This window comes from Poecilia latipinna, unplaced genomic scaffold (genome assembly GCF_001443285.1).
Source record: "Poecilia latipinna isolate Pla-1442-1.1 unplaced genomic scaffold, P_latipinna-1.0 Scaffold1257, whole genome shotgun sequence".
Classification (NCBI taxonomy): Eukaryota; Metazoa; Chordata; class Actinopteri; order Cyprinodontiformes; family Poeciliidae; genus Poecilia; species Poecilia latipinna.
In genome coordinates this window covers 1-22,495 of record NW_015113873.1, presented here as the reverse complement: position 1 = coordinate 22,495, position 22,495 = coordinate 1, and the positions used below count along the sequence as shown (strand labels likewise).

At 37.8% G+C, this 22,495-nt stretch overlaps 1 protein-coding gene across 1 annotated transcript in view; it reads left to right on the top strand.

Annotated features, from left to right (window-relative positions):
• Window positions 1-20,391, top strand: part of LOC106961046 (roundabout homolog 2-like) — a 30,000-nt gene extending 9,609 nt beyond the window's left edge. Inside the window, exons 5-7 of the mRNA XM_015054527.1 lie at window positions 11,029-11,165; window positions 13,994-14,005; window positions 20,219-20,391. Coding sequence (XP_014910013.1) covers window positions 11,029-11,165; window positions 13,994-14,005; window positions 20,219-20,376 — 307 coding nt within the window. The 3' untranslated portion in view covers window positions 20,377-20,391. The remainder of the gene's footprint in view (window positions 1-11,028; window positions 11,166-13,993; window positions 14,006-20,218) is intronic.
• Window positions 20,392-22,495: the final 2,104 nt, after the last annotated feature.

Genomic DNA, 22,495 nt, shown 5'->3' with positions numbered 1-22,495 from the left:
AAGTATTTAATATCTAGGTGTTTTTATGGGAATGTGGATCTTTCAGATCAATTAGAGAAGCAATTGCACTTAATTTTATTGTCATGTAGCGCAGGGTGCTGGTCTTGGTCTTGATTTGGTCTCAGGTTTGGTGGTCTAGACTACAACTCTGCTACGTGGCTTCTTGGTTCCATGTCCCCCCCTGCCCACCCTTTCAGTTGGATTTCTTTCAAAATAAATGCCACTAGTGGCAAAAAAAAAGTGAAGTTCATGCTATGTTAGGACAGAAGACGAAATGTTTCCATCCCTGAAATTATGATGCATAGAATCATATCTAAGTCTAAACTATGTTACAGAGAGTAAACAATAAAAACATGCTATATCTGTAGCATTGTTCAATAAAATGGCACATTTCTGGCGTATTATAATTAAATATGATCGGTTCACTTAATGATATTAGTGATTAGGTAATGCATTCAGCAAGTACTTTTACTTTTAATACTTAAGTGTTTTTAAAAGTCAGTACTTTTTTACTTTTACTTAAGTAAAATGTTAACGTGGTAGTTTTACTTTCACTTGAGTACATTTTTGTCTGTGTATTTGTACTTTTACTTAAGTACATTTTTTGAGTACTTTCTCCACCACTGGCTGGTGGTGGAGAAAGGCAGAGCTTGGGTCAGGGTCCAGAAATCCAGAACAGAAGGGACCCATGAAGGGCTTGGCAGGGGGGGTAAATCCATGGACAGAAAAGGGTTGTAGAAACACTGAAGGCTTGGAAGGAAACGCTGGATCTCTACTGGCTCATGGCTGCCGATAATCTGGCAAGGAGACAGAGGCTGAGAGGTGTTTAAGTAGGGCGGGGCCAAGGTGGAATAGGTAAGCAATCAGGCATGGCAGGTGAGCTGAATGAGTGCTTAACACAGCATGGACAGGACATGAATTTAGACAAATTTGGAGCATCACAAACAGGAGACAATATGTTTGTGATACTTGATTATTGTGGCTAAATGTTAAATTGGCAATATTATGTAAAATTTACTTTTTGAGCTTTGCATCATGTTGTATTGTTATTCCCTCACCAAAAATATACCTGGAGTGTTGCCTTAGATCTTTTATACATATTTGAGGAATCCTTCATTCTCCCGTTGCAATTTAGCTGTGAAAAACACCTTGGTGGACCTAGCTCCACCTTTGAGGACAAGGTCCTCCTCTTATCTGCATTTTCCAAACTTTGGAGCTAGTCAGCAGCAATTAACAAACACCTGGTGGCATTGTGCATCTGTTGAGCTTATTATAGGAGCTGCTTCTCAGTGCATCACTGGTAAAAATGTTGTTAAAGGGTTAATAGAGGAGCAATACTGAAATGACTTACCGAAGGCGGAATTTCAGAAAGAGCATGAGTTTTAAAGAGACAGAGGCCCAATGTCAAGGTGTTAAATTACAAGATAAAATTTCTTTTAAGTCATATTTGATATATTTATAGAACAACTGAATGTAAAGTAGTTACTTGATTGTGCCTGGAAAATATGTAATATTGCCTCTATATAGTCTGTCATGGATATTTTCTTGTTACTCAGAGAAATCTAGTTGTTGTGTTCTCTGCAGCCCAACAGACAGAAACAAAGACAGAAAAACATGACAAGACCTTCCAGAGGAACACTTGGCACAGATATTTAAGAAACCTGGAAGATAACCACTACCTTCTCCAAACATTTAACCCCGTGTACTCGGTCGGCGTGTTATCATGGACATGACGCACGCGTTCAGTTCTGACTGCAAGAACAGAAACAAACCTTAAGAGAGAAGCAGTGACAGTGTATAATTTACAGAGAGACGTCTCCAGCTGCAGCACATCTCCGGCCACCGATCATAAAATGATACTGCTGTTGGCAGGTGTGTATGTGTTTGCATGTGTGTGTGCGTGTGTGTGTGTGTGTGTGTGTGTGTGTGTGAATCAACCTATTCCCTCGCTTGTGAGTCACTCAAGTCACGGTCAGCATCGGTGTCATTGTCAGAAGTGGACTTCAAAGAGACCAGCGTTCTGTCTTTAGCCAGCAGGCTGGTCGCTTTCTGCTTGGATCACCTCATAAAGCACACACTCAACAGGCCTGACATCTCCCAAGGCTAGCCGCCGAGACAAGCGTAGGCGGCTTGTTTGCTTCTGATAAGGATTCGGTTCACTGGGCAGTGGGATGCGAGCCCCATGCCAAGGCAAACACATAAAAGTGTTTCACTCCAGTCTTTGATAGGGAGTTGGCTCTGGAACGGAGTTCACTTTGTACACTAATTAACAGATTTATTATGGAGTTGGATATGTGTCATGCGCTGGCGTCCATCGCCGACTGTAACATCCCTTTGAAGTGCGGCCATACTTTCAGATGATAAACATGGCGAAATATAGAACAAAAAATTAAAAAGATTTAAATATTCTATTGCCTCTAATTGCAATCTACAAATGATTGTTCTTTATTTTTTTCCTTTCCAAAGCGTATTTAGTGGTGCCAGCGAAGACGAGCGTTCAGATGTAGATATTTTAATTCTGACATTTTCTTCCTGTTTTTGTTGTTCCTTATCATCACTCGGTAAACATCAAGGACGGATGGATTTTCCCACACAAGAGAAGTTTCCATTTTGATAAGTGACAGGCGCATTTGAAGAAGAACTGGAAACAGAAAGGCAGTCCCTTCTGGTATTTCACTTTGTGTGAAAGGGAATAAAAGCCCACAGCAGATCAAGCAGTTGTCTACACAGCGGGGAGTGGTCTCTGTTTGCTTTTTTGTTTCTTTTTTTTCATTCCGAAAGGTTACGCTGTCCTTATTATTATGATAAGCTGTGGAAAGAGGCAAGGACTTAGCAGGACCGCTCCTCTTTACCGTCGTATTGTTTCAACTTGTCTTTGCTGGCCTTTTTACATGCTTCCAGCCTCTCGGTGGGTTTTCTGTAATGTACTGCTTTCATTCTAAGAGGAGGTGGAGGGGAGGGGAACCTCAGCTGAGTAAACAGGTTGTTAATATGCTCAGTGGCTCCAGCTGCTTCTCAGGCAAACACATGCACACGCTGGCACTTAGAGTGCCGATCTGAAGCGCCAAGATGGCAGTGCCTTCCATCTCTATGGAACAGAGGAGGAGATAGAGCTGAAAAACAACCAGAGCTCGCCATAAAAGAACAAGACCAGCTATTGCTTATATCTGTGTTCTCTAAAGGTGTTTCTAAATAATAAATAAACTAAAAAACACAAAAAAAAAAAAAAGTATCATCTACTGGATCCCTATCTGCCTTATCTTTAAAGCTAACCTGTCTCTAATCTTGTTGGAGTTCCAGCAACACGGTCTGATGGTTGTTATGAAACTAACTTGCAAAAATTAAACAGGTAAAAGTGAAGCATAAAATGACAATAATCAGGCTCTGTGGCTACATGAGTTTACCTTATTGTTTATCCTTGTTTAACCCCATAAATGGGGGGTAAAAGTTACCATTAAAACTATAAGAAAAGCTGCTCGTGTGCTGAAAAACGTCTGGCAATTTGGGCTTGAACTTTGAGCACCGCAAGAAAAAAGAAAGCTTTTTTGTGCTTCAGGCAGGTATAAAATCACTGACCAGCACATTAAATATTAAATGTATCCGTCCCTCCCACCTGTTTATTTATTTGGAACTAGGGTTTCTAGTTTTTCTTAAAGGGGCAGTATTATGTTAAAACAACTCTTTTGAGCTCCCTGTCATGTTATAATGTTGTTTCCTCATCAAAAACATACCTGGAGTGATGCTTTGATTATTTCATGCATGTTTGAGAAATCTTTTAATCTCCCATGGCAACCATTCAGTTGTGAAAAATGCCTGAGTGGAGCTAGCACCACCTGCGATCCTCTTTGCTTTTAAGTTATATTTCTTATATGTAGCATTGCATAACAAATGTTAAGTAACAGTGTTACTTAACAGAGCTATAAAATGACATCATGTGACTGGAAAACATATAATACCGCTCCATCAGTGTTCAATGAATAAGATTTTGATGCTATGAGATTGTGCTTCCCCAAGAAAAATCTTTTATATTTAACCAAAAAACCTGGTATATGGCTCAAATTTTCATTGTTCTTATTTGTAATTTTGTGCCCAAAATTATGTATTACACATCTTTCCAAATATGTAATGCTGCTAGTATCAGATGGACAGTGTTGACAGCAGCTGCCAGGAGAGGAAAACCGTATCTTATTAGGCTAAAGATTCCATCTCACCCTGAGAAGTCCCCTGTGAAGAGACCTCAGCAGTGTGCATTGCCAGCTTTATTTGCCTGCAAGATTAGTGTGCTTCCCATGTTTCCCCCTCCATAGGTCTCCTCATTTGTTTTGGACCCTTGTGCCCTCTTCCTGTGCCTTATCAGAGCCACTAATGTCTTGCCGTCCATATGCATTCAGCCCCCCTGTCCCCTTCGTTCCTGTTGACCTCCACAGCAGAGCCACTGCAACATTCAGCAGAAAAGGCCGTTTCTTTTTTACTCAATTCCTCAGGGGCGCGTGAATGCATGTGTGTGTTTGCAATTGTGTGTCGTGAGAGAGCTGTATGATAGAGGTGTATGGATGGACCATTCTATTTGAGTAAGTTGTTAAAGCTAAAGTGACAGAAGTGCCCGTGTTATGCTGGCTATCCGGTTTCAGCGAGTTTCTTTTTTTTCACTTATGCAACTTTGCAAAAGGAAAAGATAACAGGATCTGTTTCCTGTTTCCATTACTTCTTTCAAGTAATGGAAACAAGTTTTGAGCTTGCTTGCTTGCACCCTAAGCAAGCTCAAGCTTGCTTAGGGTGCAAGCTTGAGCCGAGGTTTATGTAGATGCACAGATCTGAAATTTTATGGCTGATTTTGGATCTCCACATTTCAATATTTCTTTGAGATTTAACTGCTGTGAATGGCCATTGCTTATAGCAGAGATGTTTGAGAAAGCAATTGATGTAGAACAAAGTTTTACCAATATTTTTAAAGTAAGCACAAAATTGTTATTGAGTCTGTATTTTAAACAAACATTAGCATCTTTGCAATTAGCACAGTTTGTGCAGTTAGCATACCTAATAGTCACCAAATAGTCTGGTGGATTCTGTTCGATTGGGGACTAACATTACAACATTTTCACCTGGTGTGGTTCAGTTTAACACTGAACTGTGGTGAATGATCCAAACCCTTTGAGCAACCTGTTCACCTCCTGGCTTGTGGTGGCGCTGCACCAAGAAACACTGAAGCTAACGACACAAAAACCCCTGAAGAAGACACTGAGTTAAACATCCTACTTCATGAAACTTTAATAACAACATTGTCTGTGTGTCTATGTGTTTACGAGTAACTGTGATATATTTTCATCTGATCATATTTACATGAGTGCCTTTACATCCATGTGTTGATTTTGTTGTATTCATACAGAATGCTGTGCTTTTAGTCCGTTTCCTGATTTTGGAGTGGTCTCTGGACCGTTTACAGCGATATAGGGTTTCTCTTTTGTCTTTGTCAACAAGACGAGTCATCTCTCATATTAACGCTTGACTGGCATCTTTGTTTTGGTAGCATTTAATGCAATAGTCCACTTCCTGCTTTTGTCCGCTTAGTATTCACATACCCATTCGAGCAACACCAGAGTTCACTTCAGCCGAACCGAGACTTAGCTTTTCAGGAGAACCAGAGTTCACGTTTTTGATTTCAGTACAGTTCTGTTGCACATTCACACCTCCAAAAACAAACCAGACTTTCTAGACAAACGATGTAGAGTCTAGTTAAAGCAGACGAAACAGGGCTGATGTGAATGAACCCTGCTATCACCCAGGGTACAGCTTAGGCAATGCATGTGGAACTTTTACTCTGAGTTTGTGAAAGGCAAAGCAACATGTTCTATGTTGACAGCTTGACAGATTGACAACTGAACAGGATGAAACACGACAACTTTGCCATACTCTATTAAGAAATCCTCAAAGTCTTGCTCTTTCTCAATCTTTTTGCAGCCTTAAAGACCTGCAGACATGTCAAACAACAGAGCTTTTAAAAAGCTTCTTACGTCTCTCTGCTTCCTCTGCCATTAAAATACCTAAATTGAAGTTGCTCTGTAGTAGCATCCTACTAGAACTCCATATGTTGCATTATCTGACTGTTAATTGTTTCAATTGGCTGAGAACTGGTCAATACCAGTCACCAGACAATTTCTCAGTGGATTTTTAAAAATACTAAGTAATGATTTAGGTAATGCATTTTTAAATACCAGGAATATGCACCTAAACATTTCTTGTGGTGCTTTGAAAACCCTCTCTCACACATTTTACTAAGAAAGCACCAATTCCTCAGTGTAATATTGATTCCTTTGATGTTTGTGTTCTTTAATTTCTGCTCCACACAAAGACAAATTCTCCTTAAATAAAAAATAAATGATCAGTGATCTCTGTTCTGTGGCTCCACATTTATCATTTTTGCAACGTTTTTTTTTTTTTTTTTTTCCAGCCGTGCCATAACATCCACCGAAAACTAATTTCAATTCAGTTAATAAAAAACATATTTTGTATAACTAATTTGGAAAGAAAAAAAAATTGTTCCCACAAAACAGCCAGGCTTCAGGGTGGAAATTTTGACAAACTATTCTACGATTAATGCCCAATTGCTGATGAATCCCAGTGGGGGTTTTTGGCTGTGAGACATTGCCAGGGACCACAGGTAGTGCAGCTCTGGCCAAAGGCTGCATTGAAGCCAGATGAGAACTGATAGTGGGTAATTGATTCTTTCTTATGGGCAACAAGTTCTAGACAGATAGACTTCTGTTCCTTTGATCAGCTTGAGGGAAATCAGTGGTCCGATGGTGTGAAACTGGATCAAGCTGGCAGAATGAAATGAAGCAGGAAAAGGTCTTTGGCAGAGCAGCCAGACTAAGGTTCTTTGCTGGAATTAAACTCCAACTCTATCTTGATTCTGACTCATGCTGAGAGTAGGCACACAGCCTTCTCTCCTCCTCCCTGCTACCGTATCTATCAATCCGAACTTAAAGAGGTACTGCAGATAAGATTCTGCCATAAAATTCCTTTGTAGACACGATTATTCAGCTGTTTGTACAGTGAAAGAAGGAAATCTCTTAATGTGGGTGAATTGGCACAAGAGAGAAGGTCGAACAAGGGTGGCTGTGTTCCTGACAGACACTTTAAAGTCAAATCCTTAAAAATGATCTGGAGGATCTTTGAGATGGATTGCTTTTAAAGCATGCCCATTAAATGTTCATCTCAGCACAGCCTTCTCATGCTGAAAACACATCAAGCTGACAAGCAAGGAAAAAGAAAAATGCCGCTTTGTTTTGGCATTTGCTTACATTCCCATCACTCCCCATCAGCCCGCAAGAGCGAAAGACCCTGGATTCAGAATGTTTGTATGCGAATGTGAGTGTGTGTACGTGAACGATGGTCTTCTTTGTGCCGTGTGTGTACAGTATGTCTTATCCTGGTTGAAATGCAGGCAGAGTCCAGTGGAACAATCTTGGCGCTCCAGTCTTTTCCACAGCCCTCATACATGTGCAATTACATTCCTCTTCTAATGGAGAACAGAGCTCTCGCAATAAAGAGCTACTGTTCCCCTCCGCTGTGTGCAGTTACTTGTGTGGCCGCAACCGCCTCTTATCCCTGAGAGTATTTCCACTCATCTTCTCATCTAAGCTGATTCCATATGGGAAGTTGATTACAGATTGATTGCGCTCATGTCCCTTTAATAAGTCATGAATCAACCTGAGGTTGTCTTTTGAGAGGTTGCTTGAGGCCGGACCAATAACAATAAGATTCTTGTCTAATATGTGCATACCTGCCCTCTCCAAAACAACAAGGGCTCAGTCAGGCCTGTGGGAACCTCAATGAACACTTCAACTGCTGTTTGTTTTCTCTCTTTTTTTTTGGAGTGACGATGGGTTATATAACTGTAATGAAAGTTACTGTAAAAGTAAAGAGCCTTTTTAATGGTATTTTCTTCACTGTACAGTTATCAGGTACAACAGTTTGATTGCCAGTTAACAAAAATAGCTAATTCTCCAGTCACAAGTAAACTACTTAACACAATTTCTATGCTAATCTTGGTGAAGTTCATCAGAACTGGGAAAAAAGGGGAGTTTAAGTCAATTAGAAAGTAGAAAGGGATCTGTTTAAGTTATTGGTACTGAATGGTCAGAAAAGGAGAAAATATTCCTTGGAAGGAAGTTCTGTGACTAAAAATATCTTGTTGATGGAAGAAAATGGGCAGAGATGAGAAGGAGGCAAAAATAGCTCAACCAATCACTACAACCAAACTAGGCAACACAACAGAAGATGGGCTGCAGCATGGCAGCTAACTTTGCTACCATGTCAACAAAAAAGATTTTTTTTTTTTTTCTGTAACGTTCAAGCTTCTGTGAAAACATGGATTACTATAAGACTGCAAACATACATTCATCATCCTAAAATGACAAACTCGTCCCACCTAAACACCCACTTTCTTTGCAGTTTTTGTAAACTATTCAGTTTCAACTTACATCAACAGGTAGGAATCGAAACAGAAACATTGTAAACATACTGGAGTATACCCGCAATGTGAAATAGTAGAGACATGTTGATTTGTGCATATGCACAAAAAGGCTATGGCACAACCAAAACAAATCAACATGTCGAAGCGGCAGAAATAGCTTGTGGTCTTTTTGCCAAAGACAAATGAGAAGTCAAGAACCAATGACTGATTGGGTTTGCAAATTAGGCCCGGAGCTAGAAAACCTTTGTGCAAAACTATGGTTTCCAGTTTTTATCATGTAACATCATTTACTCAGCTATTCTTGATTAAATAAACTTGAATTGAAATCCTAAACCCACTAAAATCTGATGCCACTACAATTAATGTTTACATTTTGTGAAAATGGAAGTTGCGCTCATGTCTTCTTCAGAGGTTTTTGAGTCGTTTCCTTCAGCCGGTGGTAGGAGCTTAGTTGCATTATTCTGACAAACCCATTTCAACACTTTCTCTGGTATGCCATTAAAAGTCCTTTGAACCACAGGAACAGTGTGACAGGAAATTTTTATGACTCTGTAACTCTGCCTTAAAAAATGTTAGCATATTGCTTATTAGCACTTCTAGGGATCCACTGTATTGCCCTAACTTGTTCTTGTCACTTTGTTGCCCTTCGTCACCTGCACCTCCTCCCTGGTAACTCAAGAGTTCATGTTGCTCTATCCATTGTATCCAGAAGGCAGGATATGAAATGATACTCTTCCTGTTGGGACTGTTTGTTTTTCCTTTGACAGCAGGCTTGTCTGAAAAGGTGCCATCTCATTCCTTACCACGCCACTCATCTTTTTTTCTTTTTTTGTAACAATAAATCTTTTATCTACACCAATCACTGGTACCTGGTACATCCCCTCTCTCCCTGCAGAACAAAGCATTCAGTCATGACTCAGTCAAATTATCATTATGGTTCCTTAAGTGCCAGTGTGGAAAGGTGGAACCCAGCAGTCATAGTTGAGGAATGTGCTTCAATAAAACTGCCTTTGAATGCTTTCTCAGGAAATGTCATAACAGTGGGTTAAAAAAAAAAAACAAGACATGGATAGACGTGGTAAATTAGTTCCTCAGCTGTCAGTGGCAAGCTGCCATCAGTACACCTGATGGTTGGAGCAGAGGGGTCTTTCTCCCTCTGAAGGAAATGGACCGTGGAAAACTGTTTCCCTACAGTCACATCAAGAAGTATTGCTATAAACTGTCATCTATTATGTTGCATGAAGCAGAATAAAGCCTTTTTTTTATTTCACTTGTCTATAAACCATAAGCTTATTAATATAAAATTATTTATAACAATATGAAATTGTTAAAATAAAACATCTGTTTAAAAATTACAAATTTACAAAAATTTAAGTCATACTACTACAGTACTATGCCATACTGCTACAACAATACTGTATGTTTATGTTATAGTTCATTTACATCCTTCTGCTCAGGTGTAGTTTATTAAAAAATCTCCATCTCTGGAGGTCTTTTTCTGTCTGTGAAGGGTTAACCTGAGCAGACCTCAGTGCACTGGGTTCAGTGTGTTTTTATTGGTCTTTGGACTGCAGATTAAGCGTTTTCTGGCACATAGAAATACTCTGAGTTAAAAGCTGCTGTATAATTTCAGTGCTGCTGTTTTCTTTTTTTTTTTTTTTCTTTTTTTTTGTTGAAGTCCGCATAATGGTCTCTAGGCAGCAGTGAACTATAGTACATTCAACAAAATGAATATACCTAAGAGAGAGTGTAATTTCAACTAAGATTAGTGTTTTTTTTTTCTTTACAGACCAATTATTTAGGATGTGATGATGTCTTTAATGCAACCTGCAGTACGCCTGCTAGCTTAAAACATCTGCACTGCTTCCAGGGAGCCATCAACCTCTTCAAATGGACCAATATGAGATTAACATGTTATGATAAGCTTAACTATAATAACAGTTTCAGTCCATCATGCTGTATACAACAAACATTTAAACTAAAATGTATGAAATGATTAAAAATATATATATTCATAGCAGAAAAACTACAAATAAAACTAATTTTGTGCAGTTGACATTGATTATTATTATTATTATTATTATTATTATTATTATTATTATTATTATTATTATTATTATTATTATTAATTTGACACAGTGTTGATGCTGAAAAAATGGTAAAGCAGACTCTCTTCTGTTTTTCCTTATCTGTTTTTTTTTCCACATAATGAAAGTAAAAACGTTATAGTGTTCTTTCAGCCAGCTGACCAGCAGTGTACAACAACATGTGGGTAAGACATCTTGTTGTAGAAACAATTTATTTAATAAAAATGATTGTGATTCACATCCTGTAGACACACACTGCAACAGTTATACACTTAACATATTATTAGTGAACATATAAAGAGAAACCTAAAGTGAGGACTTTCTTGTGATGACTGAGTGGTGCTGCTTTAAAAACTTTTTTTAAAGTATTATTTCTTTCAATCTTTGTCAGTAAAACTCCACCTCAGCTGAAGGTAAATGTATTGGGCTCTAACTCAACTTCATGTTTCGTGTGGTCGCTTCCAGGTATGACATCCGCTACGACAAGGACGACTATATGCTGAGAGTGAAGAAAGCCTCCATTAGCGACGAGGGCATGTTCACCTGTGTGGCAGAAAACCGCGTGGGCAAGCTGGAGGCTTCGGCCACTCTCACAGTCAGAGGTAAAACACTTCTCCTCTTTCTTCCTCTCTACAATCCAAGTACACAGCAGCAGCGCATCAGACGCCAAGGAGTGCTGGGGTCCTCGCTCTCACGCCAGCATGAGGTTTAAATTGGCAGTTTTCTCTGCAGGGATTTCTTTATGCTAATGAAGACATAGCACACAGACTTTCATAGCCAACAGAGATGTTTACAGTCTATGAATCTGTTTAATTATTTACATTTCCAAGTGCATCAGCAACACACTTTGTCAGCCTACTTCCTCTTCTCATTCTCGCGGACTATTGCCCCCCTCCAACTTCCCCCTTCTGCTAGCGTCCATGCTGCGACCACCCAGTCAACAAGGCCATTTCACAGATTACTGGTGCACACCGTCTCTAACCACATCTGAGGTTTGCAAGATTAATAAAATCATTCTGAGTATAATTTTTCTTATTTGCACCAGTCTTTTTTTCTATTACACCCAGTATGTGCAGCCTCTGTGGAGCGCTTTAGGGCCTCAGAAAACTGCAGGAGATGACTGGAAACAGGTTGATGACAGTAGCATAAAGCCACATATAGACATTTTACAACGTGATGGCATGCACAAGATCACGCAAAAAGCTGCTCGCTGACATTGACCACAAATTGTTTTAGCTGTCAAGTTGTCAACAAGCTAAATCTTAAAATTACGTGTGTTATAAGAAAACCAGACGCAGCTTCTTACTGTCAACACTGTCAAAAGTTTTAATTAAAAATAATAGTGAGAGAGTGGGCAGTAGGTCTGTTATGCTAGCTTGACTTTGACAGCTTTAACATGTAGATGTGCTGTGAAATTTGGTTTTTCAGTTCAGTAAAAAAAAAAGAAAGAAAAAGAAATGACCCACACACAAGTTCTGACAGATCATCAGTAGAGTGTTGCTCAGACTTATTAATAATCATAAAATAAATACTAAGCATGGAAGCATAACACTGTAACGGACTGAATGTTGTGATCTTTGTGTGGGATATGTTTGCATTTTATATGGTGTTGAATCCTGATACAGTAGCAGAGCTGTTATCAGTCAATCACTATGGCAACAAGGTCTGTGTATAGCATAGCCAAAACAGAGAATGTGAAAAAATAAGAACACAAGTGACTTTGAGTTGTTCTTCTACAGTTTTTCTGCGTTATTTTACCTTTGTTGTGGCGCCTTGCAAAATATTAATAATACTAACATCTCCAGGTCTCGTTTAGTTAACAAAATTGTTGTACAACGCCACCACAGCTACAGGTTGCAAGTAAAATAATTGTCTTTTTGCCTTACAGCGTCGTGCACATGTACAAAATTTCTGGAATATTACTAAAAATTTTATTATATTGATTAATTACACAGAGATGTTAAGTATGATGATGTTCCACTTTAAAACATGACATTTAGGATGATAATATTACATCAGACCATTTAAAAAAATACATAAATTTGGGTTCAATAAAAAATATGTTTCATATCTGCTTAAATGTTATTTTCTAAAAGTGCTTTTAATATGACAAGACTAATCTGAATGCATATTTTAACTTTTTGAATATGACTGTACAAACTTCAGTGTTTTTATTAGAATTTTATGTGAAAAACTAACACTAAGTAACAAGAAAACAATTCATAGGCTTCAATATTTTTACAAATAAAAAGATTTACATAATCTAGAAACACAACAGATTGTCAGCTAAACTTAGACCTGGATCTTGTTTGGACCTGCAACCTTTACAGTCCTAACAGCCATTCCTGCCCTCAGCCAGGCCACATAAAACTCTTTTAGAGCCACAAATGTTATATTACCTTTTGAAAAAAGATATCTTGTAAATGTCTACCATGGGGGAATATGTTATTTTCAAGAAATTTTATTTCTATTTTTAAGTTTTGAAATAAAGCAAATTTTACAACCTAATAACAAGAAAACTAAAGCTAAAAAATAATTGCTGTGAATTTTTATTATCATTATGATGTGGACATTGAGCACAACAAAACTGAGAAACTCGTAAAACATGCATTTATTGTTATATCTATATTTAAAAACATGTGTTGGTTCTTTATATTTGTTAGTTTTACGAGCCATTTTGGAAGGCTGAGATTACCGTATTTTCTAGACTATAAGTCACAATTCTTATTGTAGTTTTTCATAACCTTGAAAAATTGAAATCCATTGTTTTCTTCAACTTTTCATACATAATTTTGAATGAACTTTTTGTTGGTCCATGACATAAAACTCCTATGAAATGCATTGAAGTGTATGGTTGTAACAGGTAGAAAAGTTCAAAACATAAGAGTACTTTCCTCAATATTCTCTACCAGGCACCGCTTCACACGTAGATCGTTTTTTCAGGGTTTTCTTTCTTCAGATGGAGATTTGATATGATGCAGTGTAAAGATGTTACCAGCATACTAAGTTCTGGGTGTTTGTTGCATCTGTTTTTGCTTTATTTTCTGCTTTATCCATCAGCAGCTGTGAAACATGTTTGCATTGCTCTGACGACATCACCTATGGAAAAGTAGATTTTATTTGTGAAGACAGAGAAGGTCCAGTTGCAGTTCTGTCCTTGGAGAGCAAAAACGGCCACATTAAAATCTGGTTCGTCACACTTGGATGTTTTCATCAGTTTTCTAGGTCCGAGAAAATCTTGTTTTCACCTGAACTCACTGAACAGTGGACAGCCCCCTACTGGATCTTCTCTGTCATGTCTCTGGCTCAACATGACATTCATTCTGATTTATTTTACTTTATCATGTTTGCTTTGTTCCTTTTCTGTTTGTGCGTCTGTGTCTTACTTTGTTTCTTTTGTGTATCCACTCCACCTTTGTTGTGTCTCCAGCTCGCCCTGTTGGTAAGTACTCATCTTGCATGCTTTTTCACTTAACCATTACAGCCGTTGAATACTTTAAGATCATTACCATTGGACTGATGTTTGTGTATTTGACTAACACAACAATTTCCTTAAAGTGCCGGCTCCATGTCTCTATACCATGTTATCTAGAGATTCTACAACTTTTGCAGAATGGGAAATACTTTATGCTAATGCATAAAAAATGCCAGAGTCTTGGTAATTACAGCTAGCTGCTAATTGCTATCACAACAATTCTTAGGTGTGGATCTTTTTACACAAGAAGGAATACTTGATGAGCTTTTTTTTTTTTTAATTTATTGGTGAATAGAAAGTGTTTTAATCAAATTTACAATCAAGCCAGAAGTTTTTTTTTTTTTAAAGCCCATTTTTGTTTTGTTTTTTTTATAATTATTTTGGGAAGTTCAGGTCAGATAAAATCCAAATTATTAAAATTTGTTAAAAAAAACAAACAAACAAACAAAAAAAAAGATACATCGTTGATCTGTATTTATTTTTGGTTTCATTGGGAAGTTATTTCCCAAACTGTGTGTTTCACTATTTTATGCCTGTAGCAAAGGGCTGCGAGCAACAGTTACTTTAGCAATAGATTATTTAATGTGATGATTAATCAATTAATCGGATAACTAAGTTGCAACATTATTCAGATTTTTTGTACAATATCAGAAGTACATTAAAATATGCAGCTGAAAAGATCAATCCCTTTAATTTCAAAAAGCAAAATAAATCTGTTGCCTAAAATGCAACAACACCGTTTCTTTAGTGAATTATTGATCATTTGTAGCAAAATGTGCAGTTTCAAATATAATCCTTCCAAAGTCAAAATGCCAAAATCTCAAAGTCTCAGCTTTCTTTTCTTGACTTGTGTTTTAGAACATATTTTCTTTATATTTTTGAGTGTGTGTGCTCTAGCTAATGATTAATTGGTTGCCAGATAAACTGATAATGATTTCAATAATTGATTTATCACGATTAATCCGATTAACCTGAATCCGACTGACTGTAAAGAATCATTTACAGTCAGTCTAAACTTGTACGCAAGATTAGTGTTCATAGTGTAGTTTTTACTAAATTAAGACCCACACTAATATTATCATTTATAACACTCAGCTACTAATAAATGACTGTGAGTAGTAAAATTTAAACAATCACTTGAAAGAAATTACACAGGGAGATATTTGTAAGCAGGAATGTTTCATGTAAAACACCTCAGCTTTAGCAAATGATATCCATATTTCTCCACTCTGGTAGTTCAGATTGTAGTCTGTCCTTTGACAACGGCTGAGTGGGCTGGCTGCATCAGCATCTCAGACATTGTCATCTCATATGTTCCAGTTTGTGTTTCCGTTGCGAGTCCTGACGCCATCTGTGGGTTGCTGGAATGCCAAACTGAGATCCATTTGTGTTGGACTTTTTTTTTTTTACTGGTGCCCATGTCTCCCAGTTAGGAAGCTTATTTTATTTTCCACAGATAAAGATCAAGAAAATACCAAATTTGCAGCACTTGGAGTTTCAGATGATTAGAGTTGGCACGTTGATGAGATATGCGCCCTCAGGAGCAGAAACAAATGATAAAGGTGCATCGGGAGGGGGAAAACGGGGAGGGAAAGAACGACGGAAGTGCGTTTCGAACACCAGGCTGGGCCGGTGTAAGAAAAGTAAGAATAAAATGCTCCCTCAGTGGCAGGACTCGGGTTGCCAAAACAGCAGTAGCTGCTCGGTGATTGTCAAACTGTCAGCTCCCTTGAAAACGGAGGAAATTACACATTCAACCAGTCTGTGGGAAAGAGACAGTAATTGCTGTCAACGTTTGAATAAAATATGACTCAACACAGGATTTTAAAGGAGGACGAAATGTTTGTGACTGTGAGCACCAAAAGGATCTCTGTCTCTCTGTCTCTTTGTCCATTTGTTCTTTTCACCCTGACTGCTGTTGCATGCAGAGCCTTCTCCGAACCAGGAAGATGTGGCTGGTCATGAATTAAATATGCTCCCCTCCCACCACCATCCTCTCCAATCATGTGTTTCTTTAAGTGAGAGCAGGAAACGGCTTCTCATATGTCATTAGGGTCTCTGAATCCAAACATAGAACGTAGGAGTGTAAAACTATCACCCCCGACCTTCTATTCATCTCAACATGCGATCCATACATTACAAGTAGTCATAATCACACAAGTTTTCCAGAAGTCATAGGAGACATAATAAATGTGGAAGAAGGTGATTTGGACAGTCAGTCAAAAATGTAACATTTTTGGCTTCTATGCAGAACCGGTCAAACATTGTCACCTTCCAGAAATATAGGATGGACCTTGCATAATTTTTTTTTTTTTTTGCAAAAAGTTTTTTGTTTTTTTCTTTTTTGCTTAAATCATTTTTTGGCAAGAAATGTTATTAAGCCATTATTTTAGGAAGGTGATGATATGGTCATTCTCTGGGAATACTTTAATTCAAAAAAGTTCCTCAAAGTATTGAATCAGTGGGGCTGAAGACATACTGAATGCCGTCCACAATTTTCAAATATTTTTCCCCTTTTTTATTTTATTTATTTATTTTTTAAAGATTTTTTTGGAGTGTAGTGGATTTTATTAAACACCTTAAGGACAGAAAATGGAGAGGACAGAGAAGAGGAAGATATGTAGCAAATGGTCCAAGACCGGGAATCAAACCCAGGACTTCCTGAGGACTATAGGCTCCACACATGGTGCCCACGCTCTGCCAACTCAGCTGCTTCCTTTTTACATGTTTAAGATATCATTTGCTATATTTTTACATTCAGTTTTCATGGGAATTTTGAGCAAACTTTTGAAATGGCACAAAAAAAAAACTTTAAGAGAAGAAAATGTTAATTAGGTGTATTTCCATCTGCTGGTTTGGGGGAAATCAATCAGCGTAATTTAGTCAGATGCTGGGATTAAGAGGAAGTAGAAGTTCTAAACTAGCATGGACCACACATCTCAGAAAAATGGAGAGTTCTTAGTTTTTCTTAGATGGAGGACTCTATCTCAGCTGGAGGTTTGGATTTTTATTTTAAATTTTTTAAATTTTTTTAGTTTCGCGCCTCTGCTTAGGCACGGTGAATGGGAAGGTTTGATACGTTGGAACTTTTTTGAGAAATGTGTTTCCATCTCTCCATTAGCGAATTAACTCTTTCTGAAGAAGCTAGAAAGCACCACAAGCGAGATTATAAGTTATTCTGAATTTTGCCGTTTCCATCAAATGCTTCAAAACTATGATGGAAACTATTTTGAGGCCCCTTACAGAAAAAAAAAAACAAAACAAAGTTCTGACTAAAATATGTACAAGTTCAACAGGGTATTAAAATATCTTTTTTTTATTATTTAGCTTTTTTCTATTTGGCGTACACCATCGGCCTTGTTTAAAAGTGAAAGGGCAAAGCTAGAAAAAGGAAGGGTAAAGCTTTACAGCGCCGTATAAAGGAAGGCTGTATAACATTTTAACCATATTTTTAGTGAGTACTTAGTAATGCAGGCTATAGGATGGAGCAGAGCAGAGGATGAAGAGGGAAGGAACAATGTCCTTGCCAGAGCATGATTTAGGAGCTGTGTATCAGGCCTGGCGTTATGAGAGCCACGAGATATCCAAGCTCCAGAAGGCCAAACGGGAAGGCAGTAAATCTGTTACCATCTGTACTATTCCCAACTGTGTGTATCTTTGACAAATACACACCACCCCCCCACCCTGAAAGGGATTACATGCAGAAAGCAGCCAAATGGGCAGAGACTGGCCCTACAGAAACCAGCTGGCTTATTAGAAAAAATACTTACATGGAAAGCAAAAGAAACAGAGAGGGTGCAAGATGTTGCACTGCAACAATTCAGTTTTTATGTCATTGAATTTCTGTCTGTATCAATCATAACCTTTTTAATCTGTTGTCTGCACTTGTGAGGAGTTGGTCTCTGCAGACTTTATTATGTTCCTCCAGTCTCGTTTCCCACAGAGAGAGATGAGTTGTTTATGACGTATCTTATGTCATCAATGTGCTTTTCAACAGAGGAGTCCACAGCCCTGATAATATGATAAATGTCTGTTAATTACTTTTTATTTGTGGAGCCGAATCTTCATTCACAGGATGTATATTACCATGGAAACAGTTTTTATATCCTCAGTGCAACTATCTCAGTTTGAATCAGTCTGTAAATTATGACGGCGTATTAGAGCGATTGCAGATTTAAAAAAAAAAAAAAAAACCTCAAGGAAAAACACGGACATTTATGAGTTTGAAAAAGTGGAAAATTAGCCAGAAAAAAAAAAAAAGAAATTTCTGAGTTTGAAATGCTAAAAATGGTTAGAAAAAACTCAGAAATGTCAAGATTATTCTCAGAAAATATTGTGAAAAATATGGACATTTCTGAGTTTGAAAAAGGTGAAATATTGCTAGAAAAAATAAGGAAATTTTTTAGATTTCCTAAATTTTTTGAACAAACATGGACATTTGACACTGTTTCAAAAGTCAAAAATATTAGAAATTTCAAACTCACAAATATCCTTCTTTTTTCTAGAACATTTCAGAGTTTTTTGGCAGAAATTTACTCCTCCCCTTTTTCTAACTACAATGGCTCTGGTATGTTGTCAGAGTAAATGCTATCAATTACTGTCCTGACAGAAATTTATTTTGGAGTAAGCGAATTAAGCACCAACATCTGAACATTTCGTGCCTGTAAGAAGATTTGAAAGAAGCAATTTGTAAAGCTTTTGTGCAATTGTTCTCTGAGGTAATAAATCAAAGGAGAGCTGGGCTTATTGTTCTACTGACTTCAATACAAGCAGCTTTTTTTTCTTTTTTTTTTCTTTTTTTTGCAAACAAAGGAGTTTTTTTTCCTGCTGGCTATCAAAAGGAAAACAAGTTCACTTTGCAAAATCAAATGCAACAATCAGCTTTATGTACAGTATTGTTCAGAGACAGAAGGTCCAAATACATTAAAAACGGCAACGGCTTTTGTCATACACACAACAGAGTCGATTCAAAACGAAAACGGAAAGACGTAGTAAGTAAGTCAAATTTATTGTATTCTTTGTAGAAGTGATGCAAAAAGAAACGTAAGGGTGCTAAAAATGACAGGATTAGCATTTTTTTCTTTAAAAAGTCTAATACTTACAGCAAAAACTGAAAAATACTTGAAGATTAGCATATTTTGTGTGGAAGATAATAAGGGCCATAAAAAAAAGAATTCAGACTTTAATCTCAGAATTCTGACTTTAAACTCTCATGTAAAAAAAACAAAACAAAAAAAAAAACCATTAAATCTGACATTTTTCCTTGTGGCACAGCTCATCTTTGTCATTGTGCCCAGAATTCTGACAGAAAGTGATAAATCCTAGATTAGAGTCAGATTCTTTTTTTGTTTTGTTTCATGTTTAATCCTCCTCTATATTCCTGGGAATAACTAAACTAATATTGAGATTAAGTGCTGCTTCTGGAATCTTTTCCACATCTGTGTTTCAAATAATCGACCACAATTGATGAAAGTTAAACTACATTCCAACATTCCTTCGCAGTTCTCCACTTTGTCTCAGAAACAACGTGTTTGATTTCACCCCCCCTTGTTATATTGGAGATTGAGCTGACCACTGCATGGTCCTCACTGAACATCATGACTCATATTCAGTGTTTGGGGGTTCGTCCGATAAACTGTAAGAATCTTAAAAGAACAATCTGTTTTCTGTTAGTCTATAAAATGTTTTGCCATTGCTCTCTAGGCCTGCCGGTATGTTTTTGGGCAAATCTTAGCCGATTTCGCTCATGTCCTTTTTCTTTAAGAACGGGGCTTTGAACACACAAACAGTCGTGTTCTTGGTTTGATACAGCAGTATTCTTAGTCCTTCCTCCATCTAAATCTGAAGTGTGAACGTTTTGAAGGCATGGCTGTGCCTTTGTGTTGTCCCAGATTTAAATGCCATTGTGACTGAGGCACCTCGTTGTGTGAATGCCACTGTGACTGTCATTCATTCAGATTCAGCCTTTACCTGAATGAATGGCCAATCTGGTTACCATGGCACTGTCAGTCCCTGGTGTTCTTCTCTGTTCAGAGTAAAAACAAAGTTGAAATTGCATGGAAGCTCTGGACGCAGCGTTGTTTTCCTTTCTGCACTGCTGCTCGTTTCTGCTTGAACTTCTCCAGCTCCCAGTCTACCCAGTAACCTTCTAACACTGTCGCATCGGTGCTTTGACTCCAGCTCCACCCCAGTTTGTCATCCGCCCACGGGATCAGATCGTGTCACAAGGCCGCACTGCCACCTTCCCGTGTGAAGCCAAAGGAAATCCCCAGCCGGCAGTTTTCTGGCAGAAGGAGGGAAGTCAGGTAAGAACACAACACACCCTGAACTCACCATGAAAAAAACCGTGTGGTGATTTTATTCCACCGGCATTATTAAAGCACTGTTCACTACATACACCATGATTATTATATTATATAACTGATGATTATTTTAGCAGTAGCTCATGTAATTGATTATTCAGTCAATTATTCAATCGATTATTTGATTGATTATTGTGAAAACTATAAAAAATTGGCACATTTTTCAGATTTGAGCCTCTTTTTCTTACAATATTAGAAATACAGTAAAAGACGCAAATAGGCAAATATTCAATTCATTTTCAAACAAAAAAGTAAATATTTTATTGTCTAAATCGCAACAACAGCATTAGTGAATGTTGGATTGTTTGTAGTAAAAGAGGCATCTGCAGCTAAATATGTGAAAAGCTCCACCCTTTTTGCTGGAGAGATGAGTTGTTGTTTTTTGTTGTTTTTTTCAACTAAGCAAATTATAATTAGATAGCAAAAGTTGCTCAGTAGGCAATTATTATTTTTTATTTTTATTTTTACAAATTTGAACCAGGTGAAATTAAAGCTGTGTTTTTTCTGGATAGAAAAAAAACACAACTTTGAGGAGTTATGGATAGAACATATTTAACCATTTTTTTGTTAAATCTAAATACAAAATGTATATTTTTATTTATGCAGTTTTGGCAATGTTCACTGCTCCGAGTGTGACATTCTTTCAGCAAATGGTCTTTTTCTTCTTCTTTTTTACTCCAGTTAACTATTAATCAATTATTAAGTAAGTCGACTATTGGTTCAGTAATTGATTCATCACGATTAATCCGATTAATCGTTTCATCCCAAATATACACAAAACCTTCCAGAAGTATTCATAACTCATTGAATCATATCACACTCAGTGTGAATGGGATATTACAGAAATACCCCATTCACTGAGGAGAATATGCCTGTGTTTGTTGGGATTTTAATGTGATAGACCAGCACACTATAAAGTGGAAGGAAAAACAATCATAGTTTTATTTTTTTATAAATAAAAATCCCAAAAGGTGTGGTGCGAATTTGCATTCAACCTCTTTTACTCTGTTGCTCCTAATTTGAAAGCGGACAGCCAATTGTCTAAAATTAGTCAAAAACCGACTGAGTTAGAATTAGACACCTCACTTCTTAGTTTTATGTAGAGAGACATTTCAAAACCATGCATTCCTCTCCTTACCCTCTACAATCACGCTCTACTTTGATTGGTCCACCATGAAAAATCCCAGTGAAATGAAGTTTGCTGTTGCACTGTGACAAAATGGGGAACATTTCCAAGCGGTGTCTATATCTGTAAAGCGCCGTGTCGTTAACTGTCGTTAACACTGATTTGTTTGGATTCCCTCCACTGTTTGTACAAGTGCTCCCTCTGTTCACCACGCCGCGGCACAAAGTGCTTTATCTATCATCAGCATCTCCTCTAAAGACACAAAGCCACACCTTTGTTCCACAGAGCAGCCGAGCAGCCAAGCTCTAATCGCTTTTCCATGAACCTGAACTGATAAGAGCGATCCGATCCCTCTCTCCAGCAGATAAGCTGATTCAAATACCTGGGTGTCCTCTCTACGGTCAACAACGGCGCCAATTAAGAGCACGTCGGGCCTTGTCGATGAGCCGCAGATACGACTCGACTTGCGCAATGCAGTTAGTCAACGCTAACAATTACGAAACAGTTATTTTAGAGGCTGAATCAAGTTGCAAGTTCGCACAGAGATCCGGAGTGACACTCGCACCTGTGGGCGACCTAAGGCGGCGTCACACGTCTCTGTAACCGGGAACTTAAGATTACTGATGCATCACTCTGAAATCAAACCGAATGCACCGCAAGCAGCTTTCTTAGACACGCAGATGCACGTCTTCCCATCTGTTTGTCAACACGTCCGCTACCTCACCGCCGAGATACAAAGGTATCTGCTCAGAGTGCAAATTAGGGATAATTAAAAAGCAGCGTTTTCAACACACTCCAGCATAATGGAGTTCACGAGTGCTTAGGGTGGAGACGGCTAAGTTAAACAAACATAATTTGTTACAATGATGTGATTAGGTATAATTAAATCTAGTTTAAACAGGCACAAATAAGGCCTAATTCTGTTTTTCATCTTCTTGCTTAACATTTGGAGAATGAAATTTGGAGGGC